Source organism: Microplitis mediator, chromosome 3 (genome assembly GCF_029852145.1).
Source record: "Microplitis mediator isolate UGA2020A chromosome 3, iyMicMedi2.1, whole genome shotgun sequence".
NCBI classification, from domain to species: Eukaryota; Metazoa; Arthropoda; class Insecta; order Hymenoptera; family Braconidae; genus Microplitis; species Microplitis mediator.
In genome coordinates this window covers 16,793,566-16,806,864 of record NC_079971.1, presented here as the reverse complement: position 1 = coordinate 16,806,864, position 13,299 = coordinate 16,793,566, and the positions used below count along the sequence as shown (strand labels likewise).

At 29.5% G+C, this 13,299-nt stretch overlaps 1 protein-coding gene across 3 annotated transcripts in view; it reads right to left on the bottom strand.

Annotated features, from left to right (window-relative positions):
* Nucleotides 1–13,299, bottom strand: part of LOC130664883 (uncharacterized) — a 127,793-nt gene that overhangs the window by 66,349 nt on the left and 48,145 nt on the right. The window contains exon 1 of one of the 3 annotated variants that reach the window (XM_057465061.1): nucleotides 1,792–1,813. The exons of the other annotated variants lie outside the window; for them this stretch is intronic. Within the exon in view, the coding sequence (XP_057321044.1) occupies nucleotides 1,792–1,798 (7 nt within the window). The 5' untranslated portion in view covers nucleotides 1,799–1,813. Of the gene's footprint in view, nucleotides 1–1,791; nucleotides 1,814–13,299 lie in introns of those variants that run through there. 3 annotated transcript variants of the gene reach the window in all.

Below are 13,299 nucleotides of genomic sequence, written 5' to 3'. Positions count from 1 at the left end.
TATAGTGGGCCGTAAGAAATAAAAATCTTTACGTTTTTGGGGTAAGAGCCCTACAGACTTGAAATTTGAAATGGAAAATAACTGCGATACGAGAAAATAAATTATGTAAATTTTTTTTTTCTTAAATCAACTCTGAAAGCGGGGGGGGGGGGTCTTGAGAAATGAAAATCTTCAAATTCTGAGGAAAAAAGACCTACAGAATTAAAATTATAAATAAATATTACCAACGTTACGAGAAAATTAATGTCGTTAATTTTTCTTATGAAACTTGACCCCTTCGGCGGTTTTTTTTTTACGTTTTTCGATAGAATGACCCACAGACTGGAAATTATAAATATATCTTACCTACGATACCAGGAAATCAATAGCGTGAATTTTTTTCAAAAAATCGACTCCTGTGGAGTTTCCGGGGCGTATGAACTGTAATTCTTCACGTTTTTTAGCCAAGAGTCCTACCTTGCTTAAAAGAAACGATTTGCAATGTTAAATGCCCATAAGAAGGTAGATTTAAAAGTATTCAAAAGCATTAAAAAGTATTTAAAATTTTTTTTTCTCATCACTTCAAATCGATTCTTTTAATAAGGGCTAACATTACAAAATACCCATTGAACCAGGTAGGTAACAGCTAGTACTTGTATATTATGAGATCTGGCCAATTTTTGGATGTGATCACGTATAGGTGATTATATACACGGAAAAGAATTTTAGTTCTTCTAACCACAATATTGTAGTAAAACATTTGTAATAGCAAGTATTCCAATATGTAGTAAAGAATACTACATAAAGAGTACTGAAGTTACTCCCTTATTAAAAGAAGCGAATTAAAACGATTAGAAAAAAAAAAACTTTAAATACTTTTTAATACTTTTGCATACTTTGAATACTTTTGAGTCACATTTCTTATGGGCATTTAACATTGCAAATCGTTTTAAATTCCTTCTTTTAATAAGGGCTACACGTGTGGTTGAAGTTGTTCCAAGTAGGAAATAGCATTTATTTACTCCATCTTGTAGTAACCTCAACTACAGCTGCTGTTGTAGCAACTACAATTTTTTTTCTGTGAAATAATTATTTATAATCAGATATAATTATTTTGCATCACTTGGAATTATCAAATTGTTTGTTGTTTGTGAAAATTTTTTAGAAAATGAAACATCTCATGAAAATTCGATTTTCGAAAATCGAGGTGATGACAATAACTTTTCTCATTTTTGAAAATTTTTAATTTTCATAGCGGGAAGTTAAAAATCTCAATTCTTAGTTGAGAATAAACTACTTACAGATAAAGTGATAATCAAACCAATCTGGACCTACGGGATCCAACTTTGAGGCACGGCAAGTAACAATAACCTGGAAATCATTAAACGATTCCAGTCAAAAGCATTAAGTATAATAGCTAACGCGCCTTAGTATGTATCCAACAACACCCGGCATTGAGACCTCTATATGATGACCATAAAAGAAGAAGTAGAGCTTATAGCATCAGACATCACGCAAGATTGATTTAACACCCGAATAAGCTAGCAACTGAACTACTAGATCGTAGCTTAGAAGTCAAGTGATTAAAAAGAACCAAACCATTAGATCTATGTGCTTATTTTTTACTAAAATAATAACAAAAACCATAATAAAAAATGAAATAAATTAATATTAATTGATAAAACAAAAAAAATTTGTTTTTAAGGAACTAATTTGTAAATTCAAAGAGAATATTTGAAGCTCAATAGATCAACCCTTAAAGTTAAAAATATAAGCATATATAAATATACATATAAAAATATAGTCTCAAACCTTTCATAACCTTTGGAACTATAAAATAGCTATCCGATATGGCTATTAAATAGCTATCCGATAAGTTTTCCAAAGGTCCAAATACTTTCACCAAGATGTATTTTAAGATGAATCGAAGATACTTAATTATATTGAACGAGTTTACTGATTGCTGTCATTCGTAATTGGAGGTAAAAAAAATCGATAACATTTATATTGATAAGACATTACAATACTGTTTTTTCCTGCTCTATTAGATTTTCAGCTGAAATACAGAAATTGTGTTTCAGATCATCATTTACGACGTCCAATTTATATTTTTACGATGTTGACTGTTTTTCGTTGTTATGGCCATCAAAAGAGTAACTTTAAAAATATTTGCTTATTCCGTTTTAAGCTTTGATGAGTTTTAATTTTCTGTGCTTTAGTACAATCGCGATTTTAAATCCAGTCAATGAAAAGCAATAATACAATTATGTTTGAGGTCAGATTTTATTTACAACTAGCAAAAGAAATAGTGATAAGTAAAATTTATATATATATATATATATATTCAATTATTTGCGCGCGCGCGTATGTGTGTGTGTGTGTGTAGATGTAGGTATGAACGATTGAAACTATTGATTCTTTTTTTCATCGACTGAAGTAGGTCATGAAATTTACTACTGCAAACAGCATTATTCATATAATATACACTAGCAAAAATGAATAAATTTACTTAACACTAAACAATAAAAAAATTTGTGTGATAAGTTAAATTATAATAATTTAAGATTGAAAAAAGAACGAAAATGATTAGTCTTGGATTTTTTTTTTTTTTTTTTTTTTAAGTGAATTTGATCAGAAAATTTAACTATTGAATTTATAGTAGTCGAAGAAACTCACCTTGACTTAAAGATACTATACACCCACAATTTATACAAGCTTCAACGTATAACTGACACAATGATTATGACACCAACGCTGTAACAGCGCATTTGCTTCGCGCATTTGTTACGCAGTCTCTGTACTCACCTTCTAGGGAAGACCTATGTATTTTATAACTATAGGCACCATGCTGAGGGGTGTTTTCAGAACATATATTTCTTACTAGGTAGGTAAACTTTGTATAGTTAAAATTTCTTAACGTGGACCTTATACAATATTTCAAATTGTGTATGAACGTCACAACAGATATGATCGGGGCCTTAATTAGCGATTTCTCTTACAAAGAATGATAATTTCGAACAAATTCAATACAAAATTCTATTCCAACTTTTCGATCGTCCGAAACTAAAACATAGATTATTTGAATCACGTCATACATAAAGTTATGGAAGTTTTGAAAACCAACTCGGATTATACACCTAAAACGTGAAGCCATTAGAAATGTTCTAAACTTCTATGATCAAGGTCATATGATACACTTATTCCAAATAATTTCCCCATACGAAAAAAATATATATCCGGGCAAATCTGGAATATGTCGCATATATGCAATATATATATAAATATATGTCTCATATATGCAGATTTGCCCGGATATATCCGGATATCTATTTTTTTCATATGGGTCCATCAATGTTTCACTAAGTATCCCGGAAGAAACGAATTACATATGGCCATATATGACTATATTTAGAGCTTATAGGCCATATATAGAGCATATATGGGCATATATACTTTCTGAACAATTCTATGTATGTCTGTATTAACCATATATAGTCATATATAAAAGTACAGAACTTATTTTCATATTGGCTTGCATATTATTTTAGGCCACACCACATGTGTGGCTTGACCAGGGCATATATGTGCATAGAAACTTTTCGGATGGTTTGATATGTAGCTATATATAGTCATATATGGATATATATGGTGGCATGTAGTCATCTCTAAAAGTGCACCATTGATTTTTGATATCGTAGATACTATATCTGATCATATATAGCTTGATCTAGGCATATATGGTTATTTATAAGCGTATAAGCTTTTCGAATGATTTCTATATATGACGATACATGGACATATGTGAAAGTAAGCAATTTATTTTCGTATGTCTTACAAATTACATATGGCCATGTATGGCTTTATTAGGGCATATTTGGTTCTATATGGGAATATATAACTATTCGGGTGGCAATATTTTTTGGATTTTCTTAAAAATTCGAAGATCATATGAAAATATGCCAGTTTAAAGTATTTAGAAAATTTCTTCCAAGTTTCGACTCGATCTAAAATTTTTTAAAGGTCACTTATGAATTTAAAATTTTTGAAATACAACAAAAACCAACTATTTTTTTATAAATCTCTGATTCCTCAGTAGTTCGATGTTTTCTACGTTGGTTGGAGAGAAACATACTGAATTTTAAGTCAAAGTATGAATTTTTGAAGGTCGCTCAATATCTTCGCAATTTCATGAAAGAGGTATCAGCTGATCTACTTTTTAGTAATTAATAACTTAACGTAACATCTAAAAGTTCTAAACGATTCGAACTTTCGAATCCCTCGGTTCAATTTGAAATAAATGATTTGTAAGTTCGAACTGTTCGGATACTCCTAATGCATATTTATGTGTGATAATATTTGATACTGCACTATCTGTTTTTATACTATCTTACATAACATATATATGCCCATATACTTATAACAATATTTTTCAAGCATGAGTTTAAGCTGAACAACTTGATATGACTGTAAAAGTGAATGTATTCTTTGAATTGTATGTGACGTAGCCGCTACAATACTTCCCCTCTAGAAAAAAAAAAAAAAAAAAAAAAAAAAAAAAAAAAATGTGATGTTTATATACAAATGAAAAATAATAAGAGATATTACAATGCAAATAAAAAATAATATAAAAAAATAATTCGAGCATGTGTGCTACGTTGTGAGGAAAGTACGAGTTAGGGAGAATACAATAAATAATGAACAAAAAGATGAATTTAAACGAGAGTTTCAATTTTGAAAAAGAAAATGATTTTGTGTCGTCGGCCACGAAATAGACAGGTTTCAGTCTGTCAATAAAAGTTGCAATATTTGTGCGCTTGTAGTTCACAATAAAATATTTATTGTAATGCGCAACGACTTCGTATGGACCCTCATACGGAGCTGAGAATGATGGTCCAATTTGCCCGACTCACGCCAGTACGTGGGAACAAGTGTTGAGGTTTCTGAAACAGAAAACAGAACGCTCTCCATGGCGCGAGGTTTTGGTCGGTGCTAAGTTATTAAAATATGCTTTTAAATCACGCAAAACACTTCCGGCATTTGCGTGTTTATTTGACGGAACTAGTAGTTCACCTGGGACACGAATCTGCTCACCGTATACAAGCTCGGCTGGGGTAGCTTGTATGTCCTCTTTCTAGGCTGCTCGTAAACCAAGTAAGACGACGGGTAGCGCGAGTAGTGCGGCCTTAAGTTGCCCGTGTAGGCGTTCCACCAGTCCACTGGATTGAGGATGATACTGCGTCGTTAATAGATGTGTTATGTCAAATAATTTCTTCAAAGATTGAAACAACGATGATCTGAATTGTCCTCTTTGATCGAGCGTTATTCTGCTTGGTACACCGTATTTTGAGATCCATTCTCTAAACCGCGCGAGTGCGACAGTATCTCCGTCTCCGTTTTTAAGTGCAAAGGCTTCTGGAAACTGAGTAAATCTGTCGACGATCGTCAGACATTTGTTGTAGCTGCGTGATACTGGTAGGGAGACTAGATCGATTTGGATATACTCAAAACGTTGTGTTGATAATTCAAAACGAGCGAGATGACATGTGACAATGAACCTTGTTTCGCTGACAATTTATGCAAGCTTTGGCCCATTCTCGACAATCTTTCTGGATTGATGGCCAAACGTAGCGTTTGCTCATCAGTTTCTGAGACGCTCTAGTACCAGGGTGTGCCAGCGAGTGCAGTGCGTCGAAAACTTTCCTTCAAAGTTGACCAAGAACGTATGGACGTGGTTTACCTGATGAAACATCACAATACACTGCGACCGGATGGTCGTTGAAGACAATCCGTTGCCACTGTAGTGACGTTGTTGCGTTGTTAAGATGATCTTGAAGTTTAGGATCGTTCTTTTGGGCATTTATCAGCTTGTGCGTGGTAATCGGTGTCGAAATGGCTTCAACGCGCGACATCGTGTCTGCAACGATATTCTCGTGTCCAGAAATATGTCTAAAATCACTCGTGAATTGGCCAATAGTCTAGGTGACGAAATTGCCACGGCGATGCTTGCTCAGTACGTTGCTGAAAAGCAAAAAGCAATGGTTTGTGGTCGGTGTAAATTGCAACCTGCTTATCTTCAAAAATATGACGGAAGTGTCTGACAGCTTCGTAGATGGCGTGAAGTTCATGATCGTACGTCGATAATTTTTGAATGGAAGGTTGAAGTTTTCTGCTGACGAAAGCAAGCGGTTGCAATTCTCTTTCAACTCGTTGTTACAGAACTGCACCAATGGCTGTGTTTGATGCGTCAGAGAAATAGCCCAAGTTGCGTCGTCGTTCGGATGCGCAAACATTGCAGCCGTAGGCCTGTCGAAGTACTGGTGTCTCAACAATCAGCGTTGATTCTTTGACTTTTAGCCCTACAAGCAGTTTATTCAGCGGTGCAAGGATTTCTACAGCATTTCTGATAAATTTCCTGTAGAAATTTAGGGTACCTAGAAAACCACGTAATACAGAGATCGTACTAGGCAAATTTAAGTTAATAATTGCGTCTACCTTGTCAGGTAAAGGCTTGATACCTTTATTGCTGATGTGATGACCTAAAATTTTTACCTCGTGCTGGCCCAACACCGATTTGGCTGCGTTGATGACAAGTCCGTAAGTCTTGTAAGCACTAAAATAAAATTTTTGCTCGAGATGTTGCTCCGCGTTCTCTGAAGCTACTAACACGTCATCAATGTATGGGAAGACAAACGGCAGGTCTCGTGTGGCCTCATTGATGAAACTTTGAAAAATTTGCGCGGCATTTCGAAGTCCAAACGTCATGTATGGGAATCCGAACAAACGAAAAGGTGTGATGATGGCTGCCTTCTCGATGTCTTCTTTGGCGACGGGGATTTGGTTGAAGGCTCTAACCAAATCTAGCTCTGAAAATATATTTTTACCGTGCAGCGTTGCGGTAAAATCGTCAAGTCGTCTGACCGGGTAATTATTAGTGATCTGCCGTGGTTTTGGTTGAACGCTGCCGTCAGTGCTGCTACCTGACGAGATAGTTCGCTCACTTGTTTCTGCAATACAATCGTCTCTTGCGAAGATGATGAAGCAACAGCAGCAGTGTGAGTCACTGGGAACATCTTCTGTAGCTTATCAGCAGTCTTTGCTAACTTATTCTTATAGAGAATTGCATTATCTATGAAAATGGTCCTTAGAGTAATTTTAATAAAGCTTGTAGAAATTTAATTACAGAGCTGAGCCCTAAAGTTGCGAAAAATTTAATCATTTAGAAAATATTTGTAGTCTAATATTATTCTGAAGGATTATAAACCTAAAGAACATAAATACAAGAAACCTTAATTTTCAATTTCAATTACAACGGAATTTTGTAAAATTAAAGAAAAATTTAAAACACATTTCCCTTTTCCCATCTTGAAAATTCGACATTTCCCCCGAAGTTTCAACTCTCATAACTTTTTTTCGATTACCTATAAGCGTATGACACAAGAGACTTTTTTTGTAGAGAATTTAATTTCCTACAAGGTTGCTGATTTAAAAAATCGGAAAAAACATTTTTTGACATAGTTATTTACAAAATAGAAAAAACTTTTTTTAATGTATTTTAAATAGGAAAGAGGACCTCCCCCCCCCCTGCGCCAGCTCAATTTTTGAGATATAGAGCTGAAATTTTAGGAGTATTTTTGTTTTATTAAAGTATCTTTTGAGATGTATTTCATTAAAATAAGAAATAATTTTATTCTTCTGATACAGTCTAACGCCCCTATAACGTAACATGATTCGAAAAAACTTATTTCAAAAGGATTCATCAATTTTATGAAGTCGATGAAATTTTTTAATTTACCGCATTCATAAATGTTATAAAGTATACAAACTTCTTTGAAATCTTTGGAAATAGGCTAACAAGACCATTAGCGGGACAGTTAAGGGAATTTCGAAGTTTTCATAATGGATTTAGTTGTAAAACACCGAAATACTAACTTACAAAATTTTCATTCAAGTTTGAAAAATTTCAACTTCTTATTTATATAATGGATTAAAACAAGTATGTATTGTCTCGTTATTAGTGGGTATACAACTATTGGTCTCGTTACCATATAAACAATAATTAAATTGAATATAACACAAATAAGGAAACAATCATTTATTTTATGTCTGTAATTTTTTTAAGTTCAATTTTATCCAAATAAATAAATCAACCTCATCTTTTAAGTGTGAGATTCGGCTCCGTGGGTAACAGATCAGACTTTAAAGTCAAAGGTCTCACCCGTTCGGCATCCATGTCAGAAAGGCAACATTATGTTATCTGAAAAAAGATATCTTTTAGAGGCCAGACAAATGTTATCTTTTTGACAACTTTTTACGGATATCGGTTCATCGAGATCTAAAAGATAACTTTATGATAATTTCTGTAGATGTCCTTATGAGTCCAAAATGATATCTGTTTGTTAACATTTGATCATAACCTAAATCTATCAGCTGACGTTTGGTATTCATATATTTTATGTTCAATTTAGTCTAACCTACAAAATAGATATACGTGCAAAGAGTGTTTGATAAAAAATGTCTTTTAGGAAAACATTTAAAGAATTATCTACAAGTCAAAAAAATGGACGTTTACGAAAATTCTTAAATATTTCAATAAACAATTCTAATCTCTAGGAACCGCAGATTATTGAGCCTCAATCATTACCCTGAATAAGAAAAGTCATTTAATCCACGCTAAGTGAATATCTATATATTAGTCGATTGAAATTATTTTTAAATCATTTCAAATTACTTTGAATTATTTCAAATAATTTTTCTTAATTAGGGTACCAAACTTTGAAGTTAATGGCAAATGTCAATTGGATTATACTAAAAATGATAGTATAAATAATAATAGCGATAATAGTAATGACAATAATGATCATGGTGATAAACAAGTTGAAGTGATTTGAAGATTATTATTATTATTATTTTTATTATCATTATTATTATGAGTATGGTTATCAAAACTAAATTATTATTATTAATTATATTTAAATTATTATATAATTTCGAATGAATTACTTTCTTCTAAATAATAAACAATAAAAACCAAAAAATTTTAAATGTTAATTATTATTAAGTAACCTCAAAATCATATCTAATTAGAGATAACTTTATTATATCGTTGATCCGATATCTTTTAAACGTCAGAAAAATGTTATCTTTCTGATACCTTTTCGAAGAGATCTATAAGATGTCAGTAGGTGGCGCATTAGATATCTTTCAGATATCTTTATGTTATCTTTAAGATGAGTCTTAAAGTTATCAGATCCAAAAAATGATATCTTTATCAGATCTTTATGATAACTTCTTGCCGACCAGGCAGGGTCGAGCCTACAAGTCAGCCGATTTTTTTTCCTGTAATAAAATTTAGGATACTCTAACAGGGTATATGTTATTATCAGTATACTGTTACTCTGGCCGTCCTTACTAAGGGCGCCACTGGAAGTAATAACGGTCTCCCAAACCTGGATCTTAAAACGTCAGGGTCGGTGTGATTTTATAATTGTTAGAGAAGGAAGGATAATCTATAAATAAGTTAGATTTATTTAAAATTAACACTTTTAACTTTTTATTTTATTTAACCTTATGAACCTTTTTACCTTATAAACCTTCTAACCTTATTAAATTTTCTAACTTTATTAAACCTTTTATTAAAATCTTGTCAACTACACTAAGAAAAAATACTATTTTCCAAACAAGAATTTCTTGGTTCAAGAAATCCGTTCAAAATATTTATTTTATTATTATTAATTATCAATTTCTTGAGAAAAGAGCATCAAATTAATTTTTGTTATTATATGAATTTGATATTATATTATGAGTAAACAATAGAATAGCTTTACTTGAATTAAATAGAAATTATTTCCTTCAATTCTACGAATTCTTGAGACAAAATTATATACTCTTAAAAATTATCAATAATATATGTTCTTGTATCAAGTAAATGTTATCAATAAAAGTATTTTTTTCTCAGTGTATACCTTTGTCGATTATACATAGTGAAAAAGTATCCGTCAAAATCAACACATTTTCCCGGGAAAAAATGATTTTGCCTAATTATATATAATCACTTATATATGATCAGATCCAAAAAGTGGCCAGATCTGATTATATATAATCATATATGATTATATAAAATCATGCATGAACGAATGTAGTCATTGTTAGAATCTCATTTAGAATATCTGTAAATTATTAATTAAGTAATTTAATTAGGGTTTTTTGTCTTCATCAATATAAATGTCGGTTAAATTTAAATAAAAAAAAATAAAAATAACTATTCGTTCACTACTATTTTAATACGAGGCCACCCGTCCAATTGATGTCCCACGTCGATGCTGTTTAACATTGGTTATCGCATGATTGGAGTCTGATTCTCTAGTCTGTTATACACCCGGGAAAAAATGTTTTTATAAAATTTTATAAAATGATATAAAATTTTACACAATTTTATAAAATTTTATAATATTTTATACAATTTTATAAAATCTTATAAAATTTTATGAAATCTTCTAAAATTTTATCAAGTAAGATCTGAGTAAGGAACGTAATAAATAAATGTCATTTTATAAAATTGTATGACATTTTATAAAATTGTATAAAATATAACAAAATTTTATAAATTTTTACACAATTGTATAAAATTATATAAAATTTTATACAATTTTATAAGACTGTACAGCGAAATTTCATAGAATTTCATATTATTTTATATAATTTTATCAAATTTCATAGAATTTTATAAAATTTTATAAAATTTTATATGGTAAGATTTTAAAAGGGAAGTCATAATTAGATAAAATTTTATATAATTGTACGAAATTTTATAAGATTTTATGAAATTGTATAAACTTTTATACAATTTCATAAAATTATATAAATTTTTATACAATCTTATAAAATTTTATAAAGTAAGATCTTAGTGAGGGAAGTAATAATTAAATGAAATTTGATATAATTGTATGAAATTTTATAAAGTTTTATCCGATTTCATAAAATTATATAAAATTTTATACAATCTTATACAATTTTATATAATTTTATGAAGTAAGTCCTTAGAAGAGAAGTAATATGTAGATAAAATTTTATAAAATTTTATAAAGTTGTATACGATTTCATAAAATTATATGCGATCTTATAAAATCTTATACAAATTTATACAATTTTATACAATTTTATAAAGTAAGATCTCAAAAGGGGAGTAATAATTAGATAAAATTTTATATAATTGTATGAAATTTTATAAAATTTTATAATATTTCATAAAACTTTAGAGAACTTGATGCCACTATTGCATCTAGTGTAGGGTAGCATTTTGTAAAATTTGATAAAATTTCACACAATTTTATAAAGTTTATTACAAATTATTATAAAAATTGTTAGAAATTCGACGTAAATAGATAAAATTTTCAATGGCCATAAAAAAAAATTTCATTTTTGTGGGCAAAATATGGTGATAAACAAATATGAAAATTATATTATAAAAAATATAATTGACTACCTAAATATATGCAGGGTACCCCCAGAAAAATGTAGAAAAAAAAAATTCCGAATATTGAATAAGTTTGATTTTATTAAAATTTTTTGTAAGTTATTTCCATTAAGAAAAATTATATTTCACACAATTATTGGATGCAAAGGAAGATAAAAAAGTTTTTAATAGTTTTTATCATAATACAAAAGTCTTTAACATTTTTCGACCGGCACTTGATTCTTGAAAAAGTTTAACGAAAAAAATTCAAAATAATGCTCAATTATATTTACAAAAGTAATTTTGGGATGGTTATAATAGATTTTAAAAAAAAAATTTTTTTTATAATATTTTAGAAGTACCTCGTTTTGCCTACCCCCGCCACCCCTTTCTCTTACATATTTATATATATATTACATAATGTGATAATTTTGAATTTAATGTTTTTAAACTTTTATTTTGTCAACTAGCAATTTAAATTAAATCGTCGTTACTCAAGAAAAAGTTCAAAGGTTTCGTCATTAATTCACAAATAAAAATCATGAAAAATCAATAAATTTAATTAATTTTAAAATTTTATGTCCATTAAACAGTCGATAGTTGAATTATTCAAATCTTTTTTCTATATATAATTATAAATTAATACTATGAAATATGGCTGATAAGAATTCATGAGTAATCATAAATACAGCCACGAATGTTTCAAAGCTACAAGTAACCAATAGACGAGCGGAGCAGACTACGATTCTTCAATAACAAAAGTTAAGCAGCATCGAGGTTGGCCATTAATTGGATGGGTGACCCGTCCCGGAATAAAAAAAAATCATTTTATAAAACTTTATAAAATTTTACAAAATTTTATAAAACTTTATACTGAAAATGGCCTGGTAAAATTTTATGAAATTTTACAAAGTTTTATAAAATTTTATAAATTTTTATAAGACTTCATAAAATTTTATAAAACTTTATAAAATTTGATAAAATTTTACCAGGCCATTTTCAGTATAAAATTTTATAAAATTTTATAAAATGTTAGTACTAAAATTTTGTAAAATTTTATAAAATTGTACAAAATTTTATAAAAACATTTTTTCCCGGGCATTTATAAGTAATAAAAGTTTATGGCATTACTTAACTCAAATAATCAAATTGATACATCTTACGTAAACAACGCACCTAATGATGAATTTGGTTTTGAACAATTATAATTGAATTCATTAGATACATATAATCAAATCTATTTATCTATAAACTTATAAATATTCGTATATAAATCGAAATCGATTTATACTTTGAAATTGCTGCCGAAACCTTCGAACATTTTTTAAGTATTGGGAATTTAAGTTTGATTGATAGTTGACAAAATCAAAATTTAATAACATTGATATTAAAAAATTGTCATATTATGTAATATATATATATATATATATATATAAATATATATAAATATATATATATATATATATATATATATATATATATATATATATATATATATTAGACCAATATATATAAATAAATATTTATAGGTTTGATATCAATTAAGTCTGGTCAGATTTAATCATACATAGACATACACTTATCCAAAAAATTAAAGGAACAAGAAAATTTTATAAATTTTTTAGTGATTTTTGGAAGGCTGTAGTTTCGTGAAAAATCATCGCATCGAAAAAATAAAAAAAGCAAATTGAAGCTTGAAATCTCTAGTTTAAAGATCTTCCAGCAAAATATTTTTTTGAGCCACGGTTTTTGCGGAATCAGAAGAAAAAGATCGAGACAAAATTTTTCTAAATTTTTTGGTTTTGTTTTTTAGGTCTACGGGGCCGGAAAAATTTTTTCAAAAAAACATATTCATGGCTCGTTTAGGA